Source organism: Anopheles merus, chromosome 3L (genome assembly GCF_017562075.2).
Source record: "Anopheles merus strain MAF chromosome 3L, AmerM5.1, whole genome shotgun sequence".
In the NCBI taxonomy this organism is placed as follows: domain Eukaryota; kingdom Metazoa; phylum Arthropoda; class Insecta; order Diptera; family Culicidae; genus Anopheles; species Anopheles merus.
This window is the reverse complement of record NC_054085.1, coordinates 21,043,623-21,068,408: the sequence shown is the minus strand read 5'-3', so window position 1 is coordinate 21,068,408 and position 24,786 is coordinate 21,043,623. Positions and strand designations below refer to the sequence as shown.

Sequence of the window (24,786 nt, the reverse complement as noted above, 5' to 3'; positions counted from 1 at the left end):
AGAACCTACTCGAAAAAACCTAATTGACATTTTCGAGAACGAATAACCGGGAATTCGAGCAAATTCCCTTAAACTGAAGCCTTAAACTTCCCTTAAACTGCACCAGTTTAAGGGAATTTAGAAAAAGTCCTGCAAAATCAACTGTGATGCGACTTTTTCGTTGCTTTCTTGCAAATTTCATCGGAAATGATGTTTCCTATCGTTATAGTGAGTCATGTAGCCATTTGATACTTAAATAATATCGATTTTTTTTTATAAAATAACGTCACACAAAATTCGATTTTGTTTTTTTATGATTAATTAAACCTACGAATTTAGATGAGCTCTACGGCATAGTCCATCGATAGAAGAAAGTCTAATTTACGAACACGCCAAATCTTAGCGCATTCAACACACTTGATCACACACAAATCCACAATTGCAGGCGTATCGAGTACTAATTGAGCAGATATGGAAAAACATGATTGAGCAAATGTCACTTGGGAATGTTAAAACAAGGTAAATCGAGTATGATTAGATTCGGGTATGTCAAAACAAGGTTATGTTTTCATCTATCTCAAGGTGCATTAAAGAGATTAGGTGGTGGAATCTAGAATCAAAGGGCATCTAGACCAGGTTGTTTTTATAACCAATTGTTCAAATGCCACTCTTTGACAAGACGGGTGAAATTTTTTGTTCAAACAAGCTTTCTGGATGCTTAAAGAATACACAAAACACTCTTAAAATCTTCATTCCGAAGTAGAAGCGATAAAAATCAGCCTTCCAAATTCATACACCTTGGGATAAGCCCTCCTGTACAGTCATTATCCGATATACGCTATCGTACGGGACCGAGCGCAATAGCGTATCTCGAGTTTTCGCGTATAGCGGATTCCTATGGAAAAATAGTTTACACTACCGGTTCGAGGGTTGAAAAATATCGCCACAGAGTTTTGCAATAAAGTTTTTTGTTATACAATAGGTATCTTTTGCACAAATTTAATGCAAAATGCATTAAGAACATTAAGGAAATTCAAAAAGAGCATAACATATTTCAAAAAATTAAAATATTTGCGAAAAACACATGGAGCTGTCAAATTTAGAGAAATCGCGTACTGCGAATTCGCGTATATCGAGTATCGCGTGCTGCGGATAATTGCTGTATATTATACTCACTTTGATAGCTGCTCGAAAACTGCTATACAATACAAACAGCTGACAGGCTGAAATTTTAGCCTACGATCTTAAAAGGGAAAGGGGCCCAATAATGGTATATTGGAAGTAAGAGAACTTTTACTTTTAAAGAAATCGTACTCTGATTTCTCTTCAGCTGTGGAATAAATGTTTTGCCTTTTACTAAAGATTTCCGTGAAGAGGCATACTCTAATGAGCTTAAACTGATTTTTTATCATTTGATCTTGATACTACCGTGCCTATAGTATTTTAATTTAAAATGTTTAATTGCATTTTGTAATAGAAACTTAATTACAGATTCCTTGACTATTTTTAATGTTGTTTATCCAATCAGTTAAACCTTGAAGAGCCAAAAAGTTGAGTGTTTACTCTTCGCATTTGGCACAATATAACATGATCAACAGTTGCATACACATACCCTGCGTATTGGAGGTGTGTCTCATACGACGTGGTTTAAGTCTATGACAGGACAGGGTCAGTTTGTTATTTGGTTGTTTAAAATTAATGTTCAACTGTTCCAATTTGACTACAGATTGTATTGCAACTTAAAAAATCCCACTTTGCTTTCAAGAACATTCCAGAAGGATTTCAAAGTTAAGCCAATTCTTGCTTTAAATATTTAAGCATTAAAACATGTGCTTTAAGCTAACATGCTAGAACTCAATCTATTGAGTGTGAAACCCAAATAAAAGCTAAATGTAAACTTGCATTAAAACTGAAATCATAGGACATGCTGCAATCTGTAAAAGAAATCAAAAACAGTTTAAAATCATAGCAGAATAACAAAGAAACATCATGCCACATTGATAGGTCCAAAAGAACGAAAACAAATAATGAAATCGATTCAAATCCCATTCTGTGCTCATCACAAAATCGAGAAAGGGTTTGAACCAGTTCACTTTCTGTTTTAAATATTCCAACAATAATCCTACGCACGGATCATCGTTTAATTATTTCATAACATGCGTCGGAAAAAAAAGCTTGTAAGCCTTGTGGTGTATACCAATGTCCAGCCATAAAAACACATACACACATATCACATATCGATATCAAATCGGCGCCTGCTTGATATTGTTTTAATGACTTTTTTTGACAGACCAAGCGAAAGCCCGAGCGAACGAGCGCGGAATGGTATCGAAAAACATAACCCATTAATTATAAATACATGTTTACTAATTCGGCTCAACCCGGTTTTCATAAAGTCATTTCCGCGCGTATCTCCCCTTTTTTGTGCACACGTTTAGCCTGCAGAGCTGGCAGAGCGAGCAGTGTGAAACAGGTGAAACCAAATGCCCTCCATGCCTGCTCCGTTCGTGGAGTGACCCAGCTGGCCGAAAACGGTTCAGCTGCAGTCATCAAAGCTTGCCTGTAAAATGATCAAATTTATAATTCGAAATGTGATAAAATCTATTATTTACGACCACCGTGTACCACCGTGGATGGTCAAACCGGGGCGCAAACAGTCATCGATGTGACCGCGCGATGGAACGTGATCGTCTTATCGAACGATGCTACACCCGCTCCATCAGCCGTAAGGATGGTTCGACACTGCCATCTTTAAAAATCACCTTCTTACCCAGCAGAGGTGCAGTTTCGTTTCGGCACGACTACCACCGAGAAGTCCTTTCCACATCCGCAGCGGGACATTTTGCCATCGGTTAGGTGTATTCGGTGGGGGTTGTTTGTGATGTTGCTGTGGATGTGCTCTTGGATGAGCATCGATAGCCACGCGGTGACAATCGTAAACCGGCTTCAGTGTTTGTCGAAAATGAAGAAAATTTCAAACAACACACAACGCCACATAGATGAAAATCCAACCGACACGGCCGGCAGTGTGTTAATGGGCCGGGAAGCCGATACTAATAATCGTCGGCCGCATCGACTGGCTCGCTCAGTTGCCCTGCTTGTTGTTTTGTTTGATAAAGTTATAAAACTACAATTTACGATGCTCGATGTTCCAGTTGGAGCCAGCGGAGTGAACGTTGAAATCGTCGGCGCATTCAGGTTAATGGTGATCGGTGCCCGGGGAGGATGATCAGTTAAATGAAATATTAATTCATTTTTGGTAATAAAAACTATACGTTTCATTTCTTGGAAGCGATTAAAAGCGAAACCGAAACTCGTTAGAAAACGTATTAGAATGGAAGAGGATGAACAAGATGAAAACACTATCTCGCGTTGATTAATTTGGTATGTACGCGAAGCACTCGTGGAGTTGTAATAAGTGGCGAGCTAGGATTGAAATTGCAATAATGCGAAAAGGAAAGGAATTTCTGTCCAACGGTGCTAACAAATCAAACGAATCTGCATACATTTGCATAAAACCGGCGAACTCGCCTGTTGACGTGATTAGCATTGGCTTCTTTTGCTTTGTAGATGAAAGGAAGCTATGTTTGGAGCTTCTTTAATTATTGAACAGTGACGATGGTGATCTGTGCTCGCTGTAAAACAGCTAGATGAGCGATGCATTAGCATACTTATCCTATTCGGAGCAGTAGAAGGCAAACAGTAATGAAAGAACGGCACGTACTATCGCGCTCAATCCGTGTGAATTTTGGAAAAAAAATGATAAAAAGAGGAAGGTACAAAGCATCTCGATTCGTTGAAATCAATTAAAATTTTAATAATTCACACGGTTTGGTTGGATAAAGTTTTGAGAATTTTGAGGAGAGTGTTAATTCTAATAATTTCTCGTTTCATGTCTACTGTTCAATTCTAATACCGTGTGAACATCATGAAAAGTATTACGAATTATTAGAGATCTAGCTCAGGGTAAAGTAGAGTAGATTCGTAACAGGCTCTTAAACAGGTCTTTAAAGAACAGGAATATAAAACTATTGAATCAATTGACGCCTCATGTTGGGATCAACTCCTCTGAAACGATCATACTTTGTTTATTGAAGCTTTGAGCTATGTTTGTAATGAATCAGAAGTAGTATACTATTCCATGTAATTTCAGTTTTTGTTAGACGTTATATGTGGACATAAGACGTAAACTGTTCATGTCAAGAAAGAAAAAACATATGACTGTAAGAATCACTTATGTTAAAATCACCTAAGGTATAAGTGTTACAGGAAGCGCTTTAATTTTGTAAATTTATTTTGCTCATGTTAAGTAAGAGCTTGCTAAGCAATACATTCTTACAGAACTCACGGCTAAAAGTCGGTGTAAAAGGAAAGCTGCTACTCACGATTAAATGGATCGCACAAGCGTCAAGAATTGGTCGTAATCCGTTGATGCTCAAACTTCCCCCGGCAAAAGGACTGAGTCTTCTCGAACCATGCTAGACTTACCGTCTGCACTTTTGCATCCGACCAGATCATGCGGAAGCTGCAAATGCTAGAAGAGTGCAAACAAAAGAACAAAAACACAGGAACAGTCGAACTCTTTAATAGCCGTAAGCGCCGTACACATTCGTTGTCGGAGGCACTCGAAATCGAATTGAATAAACCGAACTCGACCGGAACACAAACCGGTGACGGCAGCGGCGATAGTGGCGGAGGCAGCCGTGCGGTTATGCGGTGGTTCCTTGCAAGAACTTCTTCCCCTTGGTCGGCTGGAGACGAACGAGAACAGAAACCCTTGCGAGGGCTTGCAAGTTACGACGCGCTGACCACGAGGCCACATTTTCAATAGAACAGAACTATGGGTAAGGAACGGGGTTCCTTTTTTACTACCGAGTTTTATGAAACTATTTACTATGGAAACCTATAAGAAATTAAAACAATATTTCCTCACTTAAAATCTTATGTTGGTAGCTTTTAAGCCCCTCTAACTCCAAACATTATGGCCAGAAATGATAAGCAAGCACCAAGGCGAGATCCCAATGTGTAATTCCTCCATCTGGCTAACCTGATTGGGGAAGAAGTTTTCACTTGTAAACGTAAAGTTTGCTCCATGATCCGGCTATTTTGCAAAAGTACATTTCTCTGCTAAACGTGGTGCTGTGGTGCTCACAGTCGTCCATCGTCTGTCCATCTCGTCGGTGCATCCGTCCTATCGCCCCGTCCAGCAAGCGGAAATGAGCACCGGTATGGGCTGAGGGCGTCCAACTGGCAAGCGCATCAAGCAACTCAACCGCACCGCCGGAACGAAGTTTCGGTTCAAAGTGCAGGGAGCTACAGGATCCCCAGCTACTAGGTGCATACATATCGGCTATAGCAACAGCAATAGGGATAGAATTGGGTTTCTTCGGTTTGCACGGGAAGAAAATAAATTAGCAACATAATCGATTGTGAAAAAGCAAATGAAATATATGATTCCGACAAACGAGCGAGTGAGCGGGACAACGAAGAGCGGCCGTTACCACTGGTGAAGAGAAGGAGTGGTGAATAGCTGTTCCGACAGACTGTAACCGCTGCTGACAACACAGAGATAAAGGACGAGCGAGTAAAGTTTGCGGGAGAAATTTAACAGAAACCCGTTGTTTAGTTACGGTACCGGAAATGGTTTTACGTTACCGGGCTTAGGGTTATTCGGGATTGGAGCAGTGCAAATATGACTGAAGTTTTTCGGACGCAGTGCTAATAAAACCTCCGCAACCATTTAAGTCCGATAGTTTCATGTAATCGGTATTTTATAGGGCTTAAAGCTGAATCTCCGGAAAAAAACATGGGCATTTTATTTTACTGTTTTTTTTAAATGATCATCATGATCTATATATTTCGTATAGTTCAGTTTGGTTATGGTACGGATGCGTATGGTAGATAATTATTTAGACGGTGCTATAGCTTAGAGCCTCTATTTCAAAGTTTGGAATTATAGACTTGAATTTTGAAATTTGGAATTGGAATAATAGAACTTAATGTTTACGTATTACTTCAATCATTTAGCTTCCATCCATGGTTATTAGTTAATCGTCAAGACATTCCATGGCCCTATAAATGCTAAGTCGCATAATTTTTATATTTTTGATATATTTTTTAACTTCAGAGAATCTTTTGTGATGTTTAAAAACTGATTTCTTAGTTGTGTTTCTTATTTAACTTATTTATTTTATTTCACGAAACATCCAAAATGTTGAGTTATTGTCATCCATTTCATCGCAAGACATGAGATACATATTAAACGCATGTATGGTGGATACGCTGATTTCTAAATATCGGGCCATTTCCGTTTTAAGTTCGTAGGCTGAAATTTCAACCTTGTCAGCTGTTTGCATTGTAAAACAGTTTTCGAGCAGCTATCTATGTGGGTATAATATACAGGTGGTCTTATTCCAAGGTGTATGAATTTAGAAGACTGATTTTTATCGCTTCTGTTTCTGAATAAAGATTTTAAGAGCATTTTGTGTATTCCTCAAACCTCTAGAAAGCTTGTTTGAGCAAAAGTTTCACCCATCTTGTCAAAAAGTGATATTCAAATTTGGTTATAAAAAAATGCTATGAGACCACCTAGACTACATACACTTTGATTCTGGATTCCATCACCTGATCTTTTGAATGAACCTTGGGATAAATGTAAACAACACCTTATTTTGCCATTTTTTCGAGCAGGTACTCGAATCTAATTCTAGCTTTGAGGCTAGAATAATCTAGACTGGAAATTGTAGGCTTGTTTTGTGTGTGGTTTTGTATGGAGTGTTAACATGATTTCAGCCTATAACTGTCAAACTCCATACAAAAAACTGACTAAAATCGTGAAGGGCCCCTATGATAGTTTTTTGTCCCATAAATGACCAAATGTCAAATGATCAAGCGAATTAAAAAAAATATAAATCCAAAAACCGAAATAAGATTGTATAATTAAAAGCACCCTGGAGAATGATTGTTGACCGGGCCATGTCACATCGACAAGCTAAACTTAGCATGTCTTATGTATATTGAATCTTATATATATGGAAAAATATTGAGCCACAATCGACTATTCTACCTTAATACTAGGATGGCGAGATATAACTGCAGAAATTTAAAGGATATGTTTAAACCTTGCATTAAATCATATGAAATTAAACATAAGACATAAAAATAACTTGCATGGTGCATTTATCGGATAAAGCAGTCCTGTTAGGCGTAATTGATTCCTGAAACCTTTGGACAACAATCATAGATACAATGTATCTCTCTTACACAACGCATCTGTCATGCATCTAACACAGCTTCAAACGTGTGCCATTATCTCTAAGAAATTTGCAAAGATATTAATGAATCATAACTATGAAAACATTAAAATTACAATTTTACAATATAATAAGTAAACTAGCAAAACACGAATAATTTCATTTTTTGTGAACAATGTCCTTACAAGTTGATAGTACCATGGGCACCATTAACTTGTCATCATTTATATTCTATACCTTAGTTAGGAAAAACCACTGGCGAAAAATTATATAAAGTATAGCACGATCACATTAAACATCTTTTTACTAAATCCAGCAATTAAATCCTTGAAATTCTGTTGATTGGATACCTTCATTCTAGGGTGTGATTTTAAATAGATGAGGTTAATTATATTGACTTTATTTATCGTCCAAAGAACAGTTCGGATTAACATAATACTTCGTTGCGAAATTCTGTAAGAATATTGCACGAAGCCATCACCCTCTCAGAGCTGCATACATATCCATCATGTGTAAAACTTCCCAACATTCGTCACTGTTTCCTGTGAGGGGTTTGTGCAAACAGCATTCCTCGTTCGAGGTTTTCGCTTACGCCACTGTACCGCGTGAAGAATGATGCAATTATTTTTGCAACCCTCCGATCCGATCGGAGGGTGAATACAGAGTAAAGTATTACTTTCTCATTAGTGGCTAAGCGCGCCGTGCTGTTAATAATGTGTGCTGTTGGCCACGTTAATTGCAGTGGCATTACTGCAATTAACGTGGCCAACAGCACACATTATTTATGATCCCTAAAGCGTCCTCTTTCAGTGACACGACTTGCAATGAGACACGACCAACAATCCCACAGTAGTTGGGCTAACAAATACTCTTCCCAAGAAAAACGCAAACCACACTTTTGCTTATTTTTGCTATTCAATATTTCGTGCCCCTTTTTTTCCTCCTCCGAATCATTGCCAAAGGCGCTGTTGTTGCAACTCGCCGTGCAATACCGATGCAGTTGAAAGGTTTTTTTTCACGCCACCCTTTTTTTTACCGAGCGATACAACGCATTTGTGCAAATAAATGTTTCTCCAGATCAAAACTTTTCCCCATGCCGAAGGAAAAATTTTACAAGAGGATTGTAAGCAGCAGGGAAGAAAAAATAGGAGGAAAGCAACAGCAATGAAAAAAAAACTCCCAATCCTCTCACTCGAATGAATGGCAAAATTTTCGTTAAAAATGTAAATCCTTGGCAAAACGTTAGAAAAAAAATTGAAACGTTTTCCAACGGGATTCCATACACAACCGAACCAGCGAAAACCAAACTTGCGGGTGTGAATGAGGAATCATTAAAAGTTTCCTTTTGCTGCATCTCAACACAGTTTTGTTGCGGATTGCACGAAAATATACGGGCGGACGCCGGATGTAGTATACTTTTTCCATTTTTTGTTTCTCTCTCTCGAGTTTCTTTGCCGCTCCGGAGCTGCAGATTGGTACGCTTCGGGTTTGCTGCTGCCTTGTACCGTGGCATTGGGTGGAGGAAAATGCATCGCTTTTCGTAATGCTAAAAGTTTTGCAAACCGTGTTAGTGCCGTAGTGCCTTAGTGTTGATTAAAAGTGCTAAACTAATGAATGCGAGCAGGTGAGCATTTTTGCATACGCTCTTACCGGGTGTAATGTACCTCCTTCAATATGTTTATGAACTTTACACCTGCCAAATTAAATATGATGAATGGGAGGAACGGCTATGACTTTGCACTGGCCAATAAAAATTAATTAAAACTCTGTTTTACCCTACTTGAAAGCAAACTCTCATTTCTTACCTCACACAACTCTTGAAGGCTTGATTTATTAACGCTCACTGATAATTGTAAAAATACAGCAGCAGCCAGCGAACGAAAGGAAATCAATTTGTACTGCCCCGGAATCGGAAGTACGCCCGGGCGCGGAAATGATGGTACAAAAATTGAATTAAATGATAAAATAAAATCTATAATTTATAGAACGCGCAGAGCCTTCTCGCCTAGCCGGGCCTTATTTATATTTCATTTACCACATTAACTGCACCGCCGGATGTGGTTCCATCTGGTGAGCGGGTGCGCACGAGGTACGAGCGCGTGCAGTTTTCCACGGCGCAGCAAGTGATAGTGAATCAAACGTTTGGCCATTCATCTTGCACTGCTTAGTGGTATCCTCTTTTCTCTTTTTTTCACTGTCCACTGTCTTCTGCACGGCTGCAGCAATGCTGCTGCTGCAGCTCGGGCTTACTCGAATCCCTTGCATGAAACGCTTAACGGTGGCGATGGTTTAATTTAATTTTACACCCCCCCCCCCCATCCCGTGTTCGGCCGGGTTTGGTTTGGGTTTGGGTGCATCCGTTGCCCGGTTGACAACGTGTAAATTAGATTCGAATCAATTTATTTTCCAATCACTGCTTTGGCGACGGTGAACGATGGACGGTGCACACTGGACGCCTGTAATTGTAGCGCTGTGGCGAGACAATTTTGCATTAGTAAAATGAGTTGCTGTTTAATGGGCATTATAACGTCAAATGCAATAGGCATCGGTAGTTAAAAGATGTGTAAAGAATTATGAGTGATCTTTAATAAAATTCGTCTTCGATAGCATCAACGTTATAAAATAGTAAAATTGTAATTTCGTTATTTATTTTATTTTAAATTCAGGAAAAACAAAGTTGAAGTTTATATTTCCTAGCGATTTGTTGTAACACAACTTACCAATTCAAATTTAGGAAGAATGGGATTTTGTAAGTTTCTTCAGATGAATGTATTAAGATCATTATAAATAGCTAAATCATTATTAAAACGTTTTTGTTTGTATTTTGAGGAAGTTACTCAATTCGTATTTAATGATGTCATTTATTTAACCTTTACTATTTGAAGTGTGTAATGAATACTTCCATTAATCCATTAATTACTCGATCAATATTTTTGGAGACTTTAAAAAAATATGCTCATTTTTCCGTAAAATAATAAATATAGATTACTTACTTATTAACTTGTTTGAGGAGTAATAAAAATTAAATAAAAAAACCTGCCAGAAAATATAGAAATCGAATTACGTTTTGATAGTAATGAAGTTATAAAAAAAAAAACTGAACCAAAAAATCTTGTCATCAAAAGCCATATCCCTCTTTAATTTATTAAGTAATTGCTTACTTTAAATTTGTTTAAAGCATTATTCAAAATGTAAGCTCCATCACTGACTAACCATCGATTTGCGATTATTGAACTTTTACAGACGCCGACCAATGCTTCACTCACCCAAAATAATAAGCTTCATGCACAGATACCGTGGGTGAGAAATTTAATTTCATTCTCAAGCACAACCCCCACCCGAAATTTTGAGGATGAGATCCACAATTATTTTTTGCAAAATATTTGCCAACCAATCGATCATTAAGCACTGGACTGTGCGTTGCACATAAATATATGCGGCGCAGCGGGCCAGATCATTATTATCGCGTAATTGCGTTTCGCATAATTTAACAGTGATCAAATGCAAAATTGAATTCTGACCGTAATTAGAGCAAAACCCCTGTTTAATTAGGCTCCAGTCGCTGTAGGACCGAGCGTGGTGGTTCATGCCAACAAGCTCCCAACGCATCCGATTAGATTCGTTGTGGATCATTGACCTAGAGATTAGGTGGAGGTTTGCGGTTGGTGTATTTCTTTATTTAAAGCGTGCCAAACCCGACTGACGAGTGGACTAACAATGTTGGCTGACGTGAGGACAATTGAATAATTGAATCAAATGTGTGTGATATGAATAGATAAGTATTTGAAATTTTTATATATTTCAGTTTAAAGTCCTATGTTTTTTTTTATTTTAATAACATTCCCATACAGAGCTAGAGATCCTGGGTCACTTCTACCGCTAACATATTTAAAGAGGCAAACTTCAATCAAACTCACACCAGAATAAGTTAAACTTATCCTTACTGGCCCTAGCAGTCCAGATCGCAATAAAAGCTACGGAAATAGAGTAAGTTTCGTGCGCGACACAATAAAACTCGGCGAAGGCACTTCCATTCTTTCCCAGAAGCTACCGGGCCCGATCAGATTCAACCCGGCTGCCCCGGCCAGCTGAAACGTGTTTCATATTCTTGCACCGCTGCTCGAGCAAAATCTCTACGTATCAGTATTTAACTGCTACTGCTAACTTCAAAGTGCATCCGGTAGGGCACCGCTTGCCCGGGGTGTAAGACTGTGCCACTCGCTTCGGTGCACTTGAAACCTCAATTCCAGCGAATCGTACACTTGCCGGCCGTCGTTGCTGTAGTGCCGTTCCGGTGAGCACAATCCGAGGTCGAAAGAAAGAAAGTAGGTTTCCGGTTTTCGTAACACCGGGATGGATGTTGGCAGTTGGTTTTTCTGTGCGGAAACTTAACAAAAAACCTTAACACACGGTAAGTGCTGAAAAATGTAAAACTTATGTATTGTGAAGATGTCCATTGTAAGGGAGATGTTGTAAATTATTTAGCGGAATGTAGAAACACAAAACATAGCCAGTTAAAAAATGTATACAAAATTTTTATATTTGAAAACGCTTTCATTTTCAAATCCTTGGTAGCAAGTTGGTTTTAACATAATTTAAAAATACCTAAATTAATTAAAAAAAAAAATTAATCAATAAAGCTCATGAAATAAAGAACAGAAAAAAGCTTAAAGAACAGAAACGTTAAACAGAACAAAAATGGATTTGATTATATGTTTTTTTTAAGCCAGCATGGACCAATGACAACTTAAAAAGTGGAAAAACAGTGTAATTTTCAAATAAAGCTTTTAATTATTATCTTTAATTAATAAAATAAATAATACTTTGAAAACTAAAATAAAAACAGGAAAAATAACAATGATCAAACATAGCAAAATAGTTTAGTAAAAAATCTTCTAAACACCAAAAAGATTTATTTTTCATACATCCTACTTCCCCATTTTACCTTACATTTACACCTAAAATCACGTAGCAAAAGTCACGCCTCACCATCGACACAATACCTTCCGTATGGCTGGATGCCATCTGACGGAGCTAAAGTATGTCTTTGATGAACGATTAGATGGGTCGCCGTCGATGCTGAATGTGTCGCGTCTAGCCGATAAAGCACACAATATGACACCGTAACGAAAATGAAAACGGAAAAAAGTAACGACGACATCGCGACGGCGAACGTTGACATCGATAGTACTATATTTCGTAACCTTCGCGTGGTACCTTGTTTGCATCCTGCGCTTCTCAGCTTAGAGCTGTCGAGATGATGTGAAATTAGAATCCTTTGGAGTGGAGAGTAGCAAATCCTTCCTCCTTTTCTAGTACACTTTACGTCACACTCAAGAAAGCCGTACTGAAAGTAAGAATAATAAACAGCGAATAACGTTAGGGGAAGGTTCGCTTTACACGGGGGCAATCATCGGCGCTGTCGATCATGCGGTCTATTTTATGCTTCATTGGATGGGCGTTAGTCTGATAGGATGAACCTTTGCCACACCAACACTACACGCCTGGTGTCGTCTTCCCCTGACACTCATCACTCAAATCGCACTTGGTAGGTAGGTTTTCAGTTTTAGTGCCTCGTCTTGCATGCAAAATTGCCATCAGCCCCGCCGAAGCGTTCCAACAAAAACCGTCCCTTAAATCCCTACCCAGACACTTGAGGCACACACACATTTTGTCACCCTCAAATACATGATATTTGCTGTCTCTTTCAAGATTCTGAAGCATTTGTTTGTTGGTCGCGGTCGGGCAACCGGCAAGCTGCTGATGTTACACGAGAAATTGATTTTGATTTCGTTTCCATTCCTTCGAACGTATCCAGCTCCACTCCATCCACGTCCAATTCCTCCGCCTAAACAACACGGCATCGGAAATCGGAACCCTTGATCGGGACGCGCCCTGCCTGTCTGTTTTCACAGTTTATTACCACCGCCACCGGGTTTTTGGGGAGGATCCACATTTGGAGCATCAATTTTGCTTGCCAAAAAAAAAAAAATCGCGATATTATCGTCGTTCGCCCTGCCATGGTCGTCACCCCGCCGGTACGGAAATGAGATTATGGAAAGTATGCAATCTTCACTTTCACCGTATGTTATGACATAGATCTTTGCCATGGCGCCTTCCGGTACGTTCCGGGGCGACGTCGTCTCCGTCTGGTTTGCTTGTTCGGTTTGTTTTTTTTTTAGTTGTTGAAATAGGATTCGCCTCGCTGAACTTACTAACTTGCGGTTGCACTTTCATGGGGTGAAAGTGTACAGGGCAAGATGAAAAGAGGAAATTGGAAGCAACCTTCCAAAAGGTAACACGGCATGGCTGTGTGTGTTTTGACTGTAATCGACAAGAGGTTAAATGATGCTGATGAGTTTGTGTACGTTGTGAATTTAACTACATAGGATCAATTCACAGGTCTTTTGTTCGTCTCGGGCTTACCTTTGGTTCGACTGAGCAACATTGAAATATAGCTTCAAATTCCCTTACCTTGGATGTACTTTGAGGTTCTGAGAATGAGGCATCTAAAAGTAATCAAATAACTTCAGAATAAACTAGTCATTAAATTGCAAGTTTAAGTATTTAAGAGATAATAAATTGATGAGGTTGATAAGAAGTAGATAGAGTACATATTTATGAGTTGGCGATAGATAGCGAAAGAGTTTAAGGTGTATGATGAACCACGATCGAACATCATAGGGATTGTCTATAGCCTAGAAATATCTATAGCCTAGAATGTATATAGTTGGAAAATCTTAGTGTTCTTCCCAAAACACACGACGTAGAGGAGTACTGAATGCTTCTCATCATAATTAATGTCTCGTTCTAAGAGAGTATTGAAGAAATAAATGATGTTCCTTAGCCTAGGTTTTTTAGAATAAAATTAACTTTGCTATGCTATACCATGTAGTTTCTCCAGGACTAAACTCCAAAAACCTTGAACCGCCCAGCTATAAAAATACTTTCCCATGATCATTACACCTAATCATCGTCCAAACTTCTCTATCCTCTCAATGGTGAACGGAAAACTAAACCAAAATCTGCGATCCACTTTTTGTATCGTTCCCAATGTGCGTGTACGGAAAACTTTTTTTCATTTTAGTCCTCTCGTCGTATGCCCCGTACACCCCGCACTCGGTCCAGTCATTCTGGTGTTGAGGTCACACTGGTTTCGACCAAAAATTGCATGCTCGCTACAAGATAAAATTTGTAGTCCATTCATTGCAATAAAATTATTATTTAATGGTGCGCAACTTAAACGCAGCAGCCATTCCCGAGGCAAAAGTGTGCCTCAAGCACAGGCTCAACCGTTTTTTTTTGGGCCATTGAGGTTTAGCTCTAGTCAAGGGCCCGAGAAGCGGCCGCTGTGTATTGCTGGACACCGCAACTACAGTAACAGTTGGCAGGGTCAGGCAAATTATTAACATAGAGAAAGTTTGGCACTTAAAAAAGGAACGTAATGGATTTTTATCAACGTCCCGAACGTCCATAAGTTCCGGACGAGCATGGGAGAGGACTTTGGGCGACAATATAATTAAAATAGAAATGAAATAAAATGTGAAACAATAGAACTACCTCGCTTGAATGCCGAGAAGCCAAGAGCTGGGTGAGTTTTGCAACTTGTTCTGACCTGATCCAGGAGCACTGTTCCCCATTAGGATTCCCTTCGCTCAAAGAAAGTCAATCCAATATGACGACGGCTCCCGATGAGGAAGGTCCGGAACCTTCTCCAAACCGCAGATGTCGCCTTTTGCCTCGGTAGAAAGTTCAACAGTCATTAATTTGGTTTGCGGTTGACGGGTGTAACGGGCGCCCGAAAGCCTGAGGAAGGCTTTGCGGACAGCTCCAGGGCTATATGATCCTAATTTTTCACTATACACTATCAAAGCTTAGCTGGACTGCGGAGGGCATTGGGCGTAAGCTGTGGTTTCTATTGTTGGTGGACGTTGTGCACGCTCTCACTAATTCCCACTAATTTAAAAGCTCAATCCGTGAAAGAATATTAATTTCTCTCTGTAAGCCTGGCCACACAGGGAAGACAAATGAAGTGTGTGCTGTTGGGGTGATTTTGTAGTGTCAAATGAAGAAGTAGCTACACTTCACACAAAACCTTCATGTTTATAGCTTGCAAACTTTGAAATAAAGGCACAAAGTACTCACATTTTAACACTACACCTCAGTATACCTCAGAGACACTAAGAAACAATACCTTGTATAGTTTGTTTAGTGCCAAGTTTTTCACCCAACGTAACAGGGAGTGGTGAGTTTAACGAGGAAGCAAGTTTGTTGAAGCAACTAGCACTTAAACCGGCAAGGTACATGGAATGGTATTGTTCTTCGGAGTCGATTAGGACGGTGCGCTAGTACCACATTGTTAACCCTGTCTTTGTAGTCACAGTGTAATCAAACTTTAGTAATGAAGACTGCAATGAAGCAAAGTGATACAAAGTAGTGCGAAGGCGCAAAAGTGGTGGATTCACGGCGATGGATTTTGAGGTGCGATGTATTTGAGATACTAGTGAATAAAATAATGGATGTTAAGTAATTATTTTACTGTAATCTTTGAGACTAACAGATATTTTGATATCCTTTATATGAAGAATCATACTTGTCAGGTTTCGTAGGACTAGTCTTGTCATTGCTAATGACACAACATGATCCTTGGAGAGCGTTAAGGTCCTAACGGCTATCTTTTAACTACCTAACAACGCATTTCACTTGAAGTACTATGGTAATCATCATCAAAAATGACCTTCAAAAAGACATTCAACAACATCAGTGTCTAAAGGGATCTAAAGCATAATGTAGCTAGGCTCACTGAAAGCGTTTCTTAGTTAAAAAGAGAGCTTACTAAAAGCTTGCAAGCTTACACAACATTGTTTGAGGGACCTTAAGTTTCCCATTGGCTATAAATCGTAAACGTTTAAAGCATATTTAGTGCAGATAAAATCCTTCTAGTGTACTTCATGAATTATTCTACTCGCACTAATCATGCCGCCTACAAATCATCGAATCATGCGATTTGTTTGGAGAGTTTGTTTCCCAATTTCTCTCAACCGGAATGCATTTATCAATTAAACATTGGTTCGTTATTTATCACTGTGCCAAAAGTTTTACATTGGAAGTCCTTTAATCATGCAATCGAATCGATATAATTCAATATCACTGTGCTGCATCATTCCGTTGCTAATCAAAAATAGTTTGTCAAACCGACGCACCATCCATCAATCAATCGTTCCACGCGCTATTGCAATCGCGAGGGTTCATGCAGGTTGTGGCAAACTTCAATGGGAACCACAAATTAAATTGAAACCTTCGCTTACCTTCACCGTATCGCGCGGGCGGCGTGAAAGTGTGCACTAAATTAACGATTAATTAATTATTCAAGTGTCACCACAAGCAGACGCATTAACACATATGATTTCAGCAGCAACCTCACGCATCGCCCGCACGGGCGCACGTCATGAAGGTTTTGTTTCGATTGCGACTGGTTTGGTTAGGTGAGAAAAATCTTGAATTATTCATACTCGCGGAGGTACGCGGGTGTTGTTTGTGAGGTTGATAAGCAGGGTAGGGGCGTTTGGGATGCCAGTGCTAATTAAAACTGTTGACGAAGCCGGTGGCATCGGCACTGCTGATGATGGATGTACGATGACCAGAAGTAGTTTAATAGCAATCGGATGAAAAAAACAATGGGAGAAACAATTTCTTTCTATTGAGGTATTGAGAGATTGTTGGGAAGGAATACTGAAAAGTAAAATATATACTAAATTGATAGAATTAAAATCATTGATTCCTGCTGTCCTACGGAGTCGCCAGGAGTCAGAGTCTTCCGGAGTCGTCTGGAGCCGTCTGGAATCGCCCGGAGTCGGAGTCATCCGGAGTTGTCCGGAGTCATACGGAGTCGCCTGGAGTCGAAGTCATCCGGAGTCGTCTGGAGTCATCAGACTCGTACTCGGGAGTCTTCCTGCTCCTACACCCCAAGACTCCGACTGCGGGCGGTTTAAGTGATTACGATTTTGTCAGAGCCGGAGCCGGATCGGATTCGTGAGTGTGCTCCAAAGAGCACACCACTACTACCCGCACCAATTACCTTTCCAAAAACGTTAATGGAACCAAATTTGCATCGTCACAGTTGAACTGTAAGCTTATTCTACCTTCGTTCACTCCTGTTTTTGTAATGGCATGTACGTTTTTCATTCCAGCCAATGAATCGAATGCATCTGCATCCTGCATAAATCAGTGCATATGCACTATGCCACTCACAGGGCAAGCAAAAAAAAAAGTTTTATATTAGTGTATAATCATTAAAAGAAAAATCTTTCAACCAAGTACTACACCAGCGAACGCCAAACTTTGGGCCAAGATTTCACTCTGCAAACCCTTTGAACCGTGCAAGCACAAAGGCTAAAGTTTGGTACACCGGTACAGTACTTCCGTGCTGCTGCTGCTGCTGCTGCTGCTGCTGATCCGTAACGGTTTTGTGCCACGATGGGCGCGCGTAGTAGTAGATCGTTTTAGTTGACTGATGCTGATGCCGTTCGTCGTGCCACGCAGCTCTCGCTCGGTCGCTCGATGCATGCGAAGCGAGACGAATTACTATTGACGCCAACCGGTCGGTCGGTCGGTCGGTTGCGTTTTAGGCGGAAACTTTGCACGGATAATAAAATCCTTTTTTCCGCCCGAGAGCATTTTTAAATGGCGCACTTGAGCAGATGTAATGTGTGTGCGTTTCGGCGTAGCTTTAGTGCACACTTTGCATTTTCCTACTTTTAGTTTAGCTTATTGTGTCCCTTAAATCAATATCACTTGTTTATATTTAAAGAATCTTGGTTTAAATGTGCTTTGGATGGTTAATAATGGAAAATATCGTAGTAATAGTTACTGTTTCTGATTAAATTGAGGAAGGTAATATTTTGTATAATTTGTATATCATGTAGAGAAAATCAGTAATTTAAGTGATCCAGAGCGAATCTTTGAAAACGCGTCGATAATAGAGATTGATATCAATTCAACGAATGGCGGTACTGAATCCATATCAGCACTGGATCTGATATAGCAGCTAGAACAGAACCATGGAATTGAATTTGAAGATCTTATGCCGATTGTAGAGCTGCAATTGATTTTTTTCCGGTCCAGGAACTGTACCTGAACCTGTTCCATGTGTAACAATGACTCTGCAGAACTGACGTAGTGCAGGATATTAAACATAACATGGAATGACCGAACAATACAAGCACATAATGAAGTAAACTGTAAATTTTTTTTTCTCATTTTTATTGTAATAATAATAAGATTCACGTCATGACCGTTATTCTGTGTCAAAATTAAAAAGGGTATGAGATACAGGTAGCATTAAACGATTTTTCTCATTTTAAGTGTTTCACGAATAATAACTTAATTGAATTTATATGTTAATTTATTTTGTTAATAGAAGCAAAATAATCATTTGTTAAGGTTACTTACATGAATAAGACTCACAGTTGAAGATAAGACACTCCTATCATCCGAAACTAATGATGGGAAAAATTAAGTTTTTGTCGGAATCGATTCCAGATAGTAGGTTCGGAATCGATTGCGGAATCGGAATCGATTCTCAAATTGGTTCCGGAAGCGGCTCCAGAATTAGTTTCGAAATCGGCTCCAGAATTGATTCCGGAATCGACTCCGGAATCGGTTCCAGAATTGAAATCGGCTCTCGAATCGGAATTGGCTCCTAAATTAGAATCGGCTTCCAAACGGAGTCAGTTTCGGCATTGCCATAAATATAGACGTTTGGGTCCTGGACGTTTGGAACCACGTATTGATAACCGCAAAAAATCACAATTTACTTGTAAAAGATCCATTCTCATGAAGATTTCCGGACTGATTTCGCTCCGGAGTCTACTCTGGAATCGACTCCGGAGTCAACTCCGCAATCGGAATCAGCTCCGAAATTGATTCCGAACACGGAATCGGAATCGGGTAGGTCCGTTTCCGAGCTCCCACCACTAGTCAAAACAACTGATATGAGTACGAATGTGTTAGACACTAACAAACGAATATGTCCACAAGTCCCTTGTCGGTGCAGTAAAGTTAATTGATGCCTCTGACATGGTGAGATTCTTTGCATTGCGTTCAATAAACCTGGCGTTATCTGAAGTCGTCTGGTAATAAGTTATATTCGGGACGCACAGGACTGCAAGTTATAAGATCCATGGCAGAAAACTAACAGTATTTCATGCTTTGCTTTAGGAAAAAAAATCAGTTTTTCTATTTTTCTGAAAAGAAATTGCAAAATATTTATTATTGGCTTTATTAAAACCGAACAGCGCACACAGGAACACTGGCCGGATCGTTCAAGAAAGCTTCCACAAACTTCCCGACCTTTGCAGCCTTTACGAAGTTCGTTTCATACGCTTGAATTGCACCCGCCCCAAAAGTACGCCTGCCGTACAATCTGTTCGATCTGCAAAAAACCGTCCTCACTCAACCGACAGTATGTTAACGTTTGGATTCATCTTTACACCGCGCGCGCCCTTCTCCACACGCCCGACAATCCACGCCTCGTGCTCGGTACTCCGTCTGTACTCCTCGCAGAAGCCGGCCGCCGCCTCGCGGGGCAAACAAATCAGCAACCCGCCGCTCGTTTCGACCGCCTTCCCCGCCAGCAGCTTGGCACCGCGCCCGAGCGTGTCCGCCATTTCGCGCACGTTCTTAATGATGGGCAGCGTGTCGAGATGGAAATCTACCTCGGCTGTCTGGTGCGATGCCAAGTTTTCCGCGTGCCCGTAAAGCCCGAAACCCGTCACATCGGTAGCCGCGTGTGCGCCGTACTTTTTCATCAGCTCGGCACCGGTTTTGTTCAGCCGGGACATCGATTCCAGCGCGATCCGGTACGTCTGCTCGATATCGGCCACGGTGAAGCGGTCCCGCAGCCGGGCCCAGCTGTCCGACTGCTGTTCGCCCATCCAGATGTACGCGTTCGTGGCGAGCTGGGTGCCGAGCGGTTTGGTTAGCACGAGCGCATCGCCCGGTTGTGCGTTGTATGGCCTGCAAATTGGGATGTTTCGGTGTGAACCATTTTCTGCTGTTATTGGCAGCTTTATCTTATCACTTACATTATCAGCTCCGAACGATGGCAGACAGCGGAGGCCGCACCGCCAATAACGCACCACGGGTTCTCCGCAATGCTGCCGATCTGGACCGGTGCGTTGCACGCTTTGGCCGCCTCCAGAAAGCCCTGCATCACCATCGGTACCACCACCTCGCGCTCCTGCTCGGTGAACTCGGTCGGTGCGGTAACGATCAGCTTGATTTGATCGATTTCCGTCGCCCCCACGGCGAACACGTCGCTGACGACGTTCGCGAGCGCGATCTTCCCCAGCATAAACGGATCGTCGATCAGCGGGTAGAAGAAATCGACCGACTGTACCAGGAAAAGGTCGCGTTTGAGCGCAATTACTGACGAATCCAATCCAATTCCTGCAAGTGGAAGATACATTTTAATGCATTTATATATATAACTGTTGCCATACACGTTCCACTCACCAACACCATCCTCCTTGTTCGGTCCCTTCCCGTCCTTATCACCTAGCTGCTCTCCGTACACTCCTGCAAGAAGTCGGTTTAGGACATCTTGAGGAACTTTCGAGCCTCACCCCCGCAGGGTGGAGAATTTGGTGAGGCGAAAGTCCGGGCTTAGCCCATAACTTTCCGGTTTAAACATTTTGCGGGTGCGTTTTAAAAACGCAAAACAAAAAATAAGCGATACAAATAAAAGTGAACAGAAATAGACAACAGCTGATTCACAAGTGGCCACAGTTTCCGGCCCTCGGCTGGTTGACGGCTGACTGTGTTTGTTGTGATTTTGACGCTTATACCGCGGTTTGACAACGCGATGTCGCATACGACACATGCGACACTGTTTTGTTGGTTGTCGCATGGTGATGCAACAGGCAAAAACATACTTTGAAGAATTTTGTAACGGTTTTATCAACTTCAAATTATATTCAGGATATTTTAATACATGTGAAAACAATTCTTGTGTGAATTCTGTTATATTTTCTTTAAAATTATTGTTTTATCTTTCTCGCGTAGAGCTCCTGCATTCACCACCATTCCATATTCACCACACTAGTTCCCAAAACCGCCACCGCGAGCGCTCGCGTTGGGCTGTCAACGTGACACATTCACCACACCAAAAAAAAGGGAAATTGATGACTGGATTTGTGGTTGGTCAATAATGCTGAAAAGATCACAAATTACGTTTATTTTAGCTTAAAAATAGTGTGTACATTGCCGTGTGAAAATAAAGTGCGTGCCGGTGGGCTCGTTTAAAGTCGTGTTTGCTTAGGTACGTGTTTTGGTACGCCGTATTGGAGCGTTGTTTTCGGCTGGGAGAAGGTGCACGAAAACATTCCAGATGATATCAAGGGACCAGTGGACTGGCTGTTTTTACGATAAGCGTATACTTTTGGTGTTAAAAAGATAAAAATGCTTGTTTAATTCTTCTCCAATTTGTTCACTTCACTACTTTTTATTCTGAATGGCATTAAAAAACAGTCCGCATAGCGCCCGCTCGTAAAGGGCGTGGAAACGTAAACATCACGCACCTTGCTCCAAACCCTTGCCACAAAACCACACTAAAACCCTGGTTCTTATCACTTTTCTACAGGTACCCACAGCGGTAGGGCAGGTAGCTTAAAGGCTCGCGGTGCAGCCATGTCGTCGTCAGCAATTTTCATACTGGACGCGAAGGGAAAGGTGTTGATATCGCGCAACTACCGCGGCCACATCGATATGGGCGTGATCGACAAGTTTATGCCGCTGCTGATGGAGAAGGAGGAGGAGGGTCTCATCACACCCATCCTGCAGACGCCGGAGTGCACATTCGCCTACGTCAAGACGAACAATCTGTACCTGGTGTCGGTGACGCGCAGCAACGCCAACATAGCGCTCGTGTTCGTCTTCCTGCACAAGGTGGTGCAGGTGTTCACCGAGTACTTCAAGGAGCTGGAGGAGGAAAGCATACGGGACAACTTTGTCGTGATTTACGAGCTGCTGGACGAGCTGATCGACTTCGGCTACCCGCAGACGACCGACAGCAAGATACTGCAGGAGTACATTACGCAGGAGGGCCACAAGCTGGAGATACAGCCGCGCATCCCGATGGCGGTCACGAACGCGGTCTCGTGGCGCTCGGAGGGCATCAAGTATCGCAAGAACGAGGTGTTCCTGGACGTGATCGAGAGCGTCAACCTGCTGGCGAACGCGAACGGGAACGTGCTGCGGAGCGAGATCGTGGGCGCGATCAAGATGCGCGTGTACCTGTCGGGCATGCCGGAGCTGCGGCTCGGGCTGAACGACAAGGTGCTGTTCGAGAGCACCGGGCGGGGCAAGTCGAAATCGGTCGAGCTGGAGGATGTAAAGTTTCACCAGTGCGTGCGGCTGTCGCGGTTCGAGAACGATCGAACGATCTCGTTCATACCGCCGGACGGCGAGTTCGAGCTGATGTCGTACCGGTTGAACACGCACGTGAAGCCGCTGATCTGGATCGAGTCGGTGATCGAGCGCCACGCCCACAGCCGGGTGGAGTACATGATCAAGGCGAAGTCGCAGTTCAAGCGCCGGTCGACGGCGAACAATGTGGAGATCGTCATACCGGTGCCGGCCGATGCCGACTCGCCCAAGTTCAAGACGACGATCGGCAGCGTGAAGTACGCGCCGGAGCAGAATGCCATCACGTGGACAATTAAATCATTCCCAGTAAGTTGTTGTGCGGTGCGAAGCGTGCCCAAGCAATGCACGAAACGTCTTATTTGTGGCTGTTTTTTTGTGGTTCATTACAGGGCGGCAAGGAGTATCTTATGCGAGCTCACTTCGGCCTGCCAAGCGTAGAGTGCGAGGACAGTGAGGGAAAGCCTCCGATTCAGGTGAAGTTTGAAATTCCCTACTTTACCACATCCGGCATACAGGTAAGTGCGATCTTTTCACCCTTTCCCAAATGTGTCTCAACTGCTAACCGATCGTTCGTTTGTAGGTGCGGTACTTAAAGATCATCGAAAAGAGCGGCTACCAAGCACTGCCGTGGGTACGGTACATCACCCAGAACGGCGACTATCAGCTGCGAACGAACTAAGCGTTCCGCCCGTACGGTGCCTGTACTGTGACGAGAAGTAATTGTTAAGTTTCCACCCCCTCCATATCCCCATTACTTCATCTGCACCGGGCGTACTAGCCGAGTCCGGTGTGTGGAGTTGTCTGGGTCAAGGAACGGCACTCCATCGACTGGTTCCATCCAGCAAGGTAGCATTGCGGTGTGCAGTATTAAACGTGCAGTTTGGTTTGCAGCTGTCCGTGAGTCGTAACGTTGTGGGCAGCTCCGGGCAAGCAAACACATATTAGAGAAGATTGCATCTTCCTATTTTCTAGTGATTTATATATGCTTTTTATGTTGTTTGCACTGCTTTCTTCTTCTTCTTCCATCTATGTAAAAGCTCCTCTTTCACCCGTGTTGAGTTTTCCAGCTCTCCCCAGTACATTCAAAATTGTTGTTTTGTTTTTCGAAAGAGGTTTTAGCGTTTTATTTTGTCAATCATTTCGTCCTTGTTTAACGCGTTAGCCAACACAAGTGGATTTTATGTTTAACGTTAACCATCCTGTAAAACGAACATGTAGCACATAAAGTAATAAAGTAAAGTAAAGCGAGCGAGGTTCGGTGTAGACAACTGGAAAGAAAATTCACATTTAACGCATTTAAACGTATTAAAAACAGTACTGGGTTGGCAGTTGCTGTCGGTAATGCTTTACTCCTTGATGGTAACGAACTGCGGCTGCGGTCACGTCCGTCCGTAAAGAACCACACGTCCCGGATAGTACTTGCTACGGGAGGGCGCTGTGACTGGGAATTCAACGCTTATTGTTCTTATAGGACTCGGTGTTTTGATTAGAAACGAATGAGAGTTCGGCATCTTCTTTCTTGGAAAGGTTGTACGGGATCAGAAGATCAAATGGGAATCTGTTTTTGTACGTTTTTTTCAAAGTATTATTCTTCTTCTTCTTCTTTGGCTCAACAACCGATGACGGTCAAGGCCTGCCAACCCACTTGTGGGGTTGGCTTTCAGTGACTTATTGATTTCCCCCCCCATAGCAGGATAGTCAGTCCTACGTATGGCGGCACGGTCTATTCGGGGCTTGAACCCATGACGGGCATGTTGTTAGGTCGTACGAGTTGACGACTGTACCATGAGACCGGCTTGTGTGTATTATTACACAGATTATTACCGGCTCAAAGTATTATTACACAGATAAAAATTCAATTCAAGACTCAAAACGTTAGCATTGCAATCTTATGTCACACTGTGTTCACCCAATTTTAAACAACAATTACACCTACAAATCTACATAATTTTGCTAATAATTTTGTGGTCTAACTACATAATTTTGTGGCCAAGATTTTGCGACCAAGATGTTTGCGACCAATTAGCATCCAAGATGTTTGCGACTATCATCTTGTCGACCATGATTTTTGCGACCAAAATTTTTGCGACCAAAATTTTTGCGACCGAGAATTTATTCGACCAAGGTT

The 24,786-nt window shown here is 41.7% G+C and overlaps 2 protein-coding genes and 1 non-coding gene across 3 annotated transcripts; 2 read left to right on the top strand and 1 right to left on the bottom strand.

Annotated features, from left to right (window-relative positions):
- Positions 1-1,289: 1,289 nt before the first annotated feature.
- Positions 1,290-1,409, top strand: LOC121600697. The gene has a single exon (XR_006005866.1). It is a non-coding gene; the product is annotated as a U5 spliceosomal RNA (small nuclear RNA).
- An 18,055-nt stretch (positions 1,410-19,464) lies between these two features.
- LOC121600071 (selenide, water dikinase 2-like) lies at positions 19,465-21,060 on the bottom strand. Its single transcript, XM_041928366.1, has 3 exons — positions 20,748-21,060; positions 20,318-20,681; positions 19,465-20,249 (listed from the first exon to the last, which is right to left on the bottom strand). Exons 1-3 carry the CDS (start codon positions 20,923-20,925, stop codon positions 19,682-19,684), a joined length of 1,110 nt encoding a protein of 369 aa, XP_041784300.1. The 5' UTR covers positions 20,926-21,060; the 3' UTR covers positions 19,465-19,681.
- Positions 21,061-21,387: 327 nt separating this feature from the next.
- Positions 21,388-23,907, top strand: LOC121599954 (AP-1 complex subunit mu-1). Its single transcript, XM_041928121.1, has 4 exons — positions 21,388-21,552; positions 21,874-22,964; positions 23,048-23,173; positions 23,239-23,907. Exons 2-4 carry the CDS (start codon positions 21,921-21,923, stop codon positions 23,335-23,337), a joined length of 1,269 nt encoding a protein of 422 aa, XP_041784055.1. The 5' UTR covers positions 21,388-21,552; positions 21,874-21,920; the 3' UTR covers positions 23,338-23,907.
- The last annotated feature ends 879 nt before the right edge of the window (positions 23,908-24,786 follow it).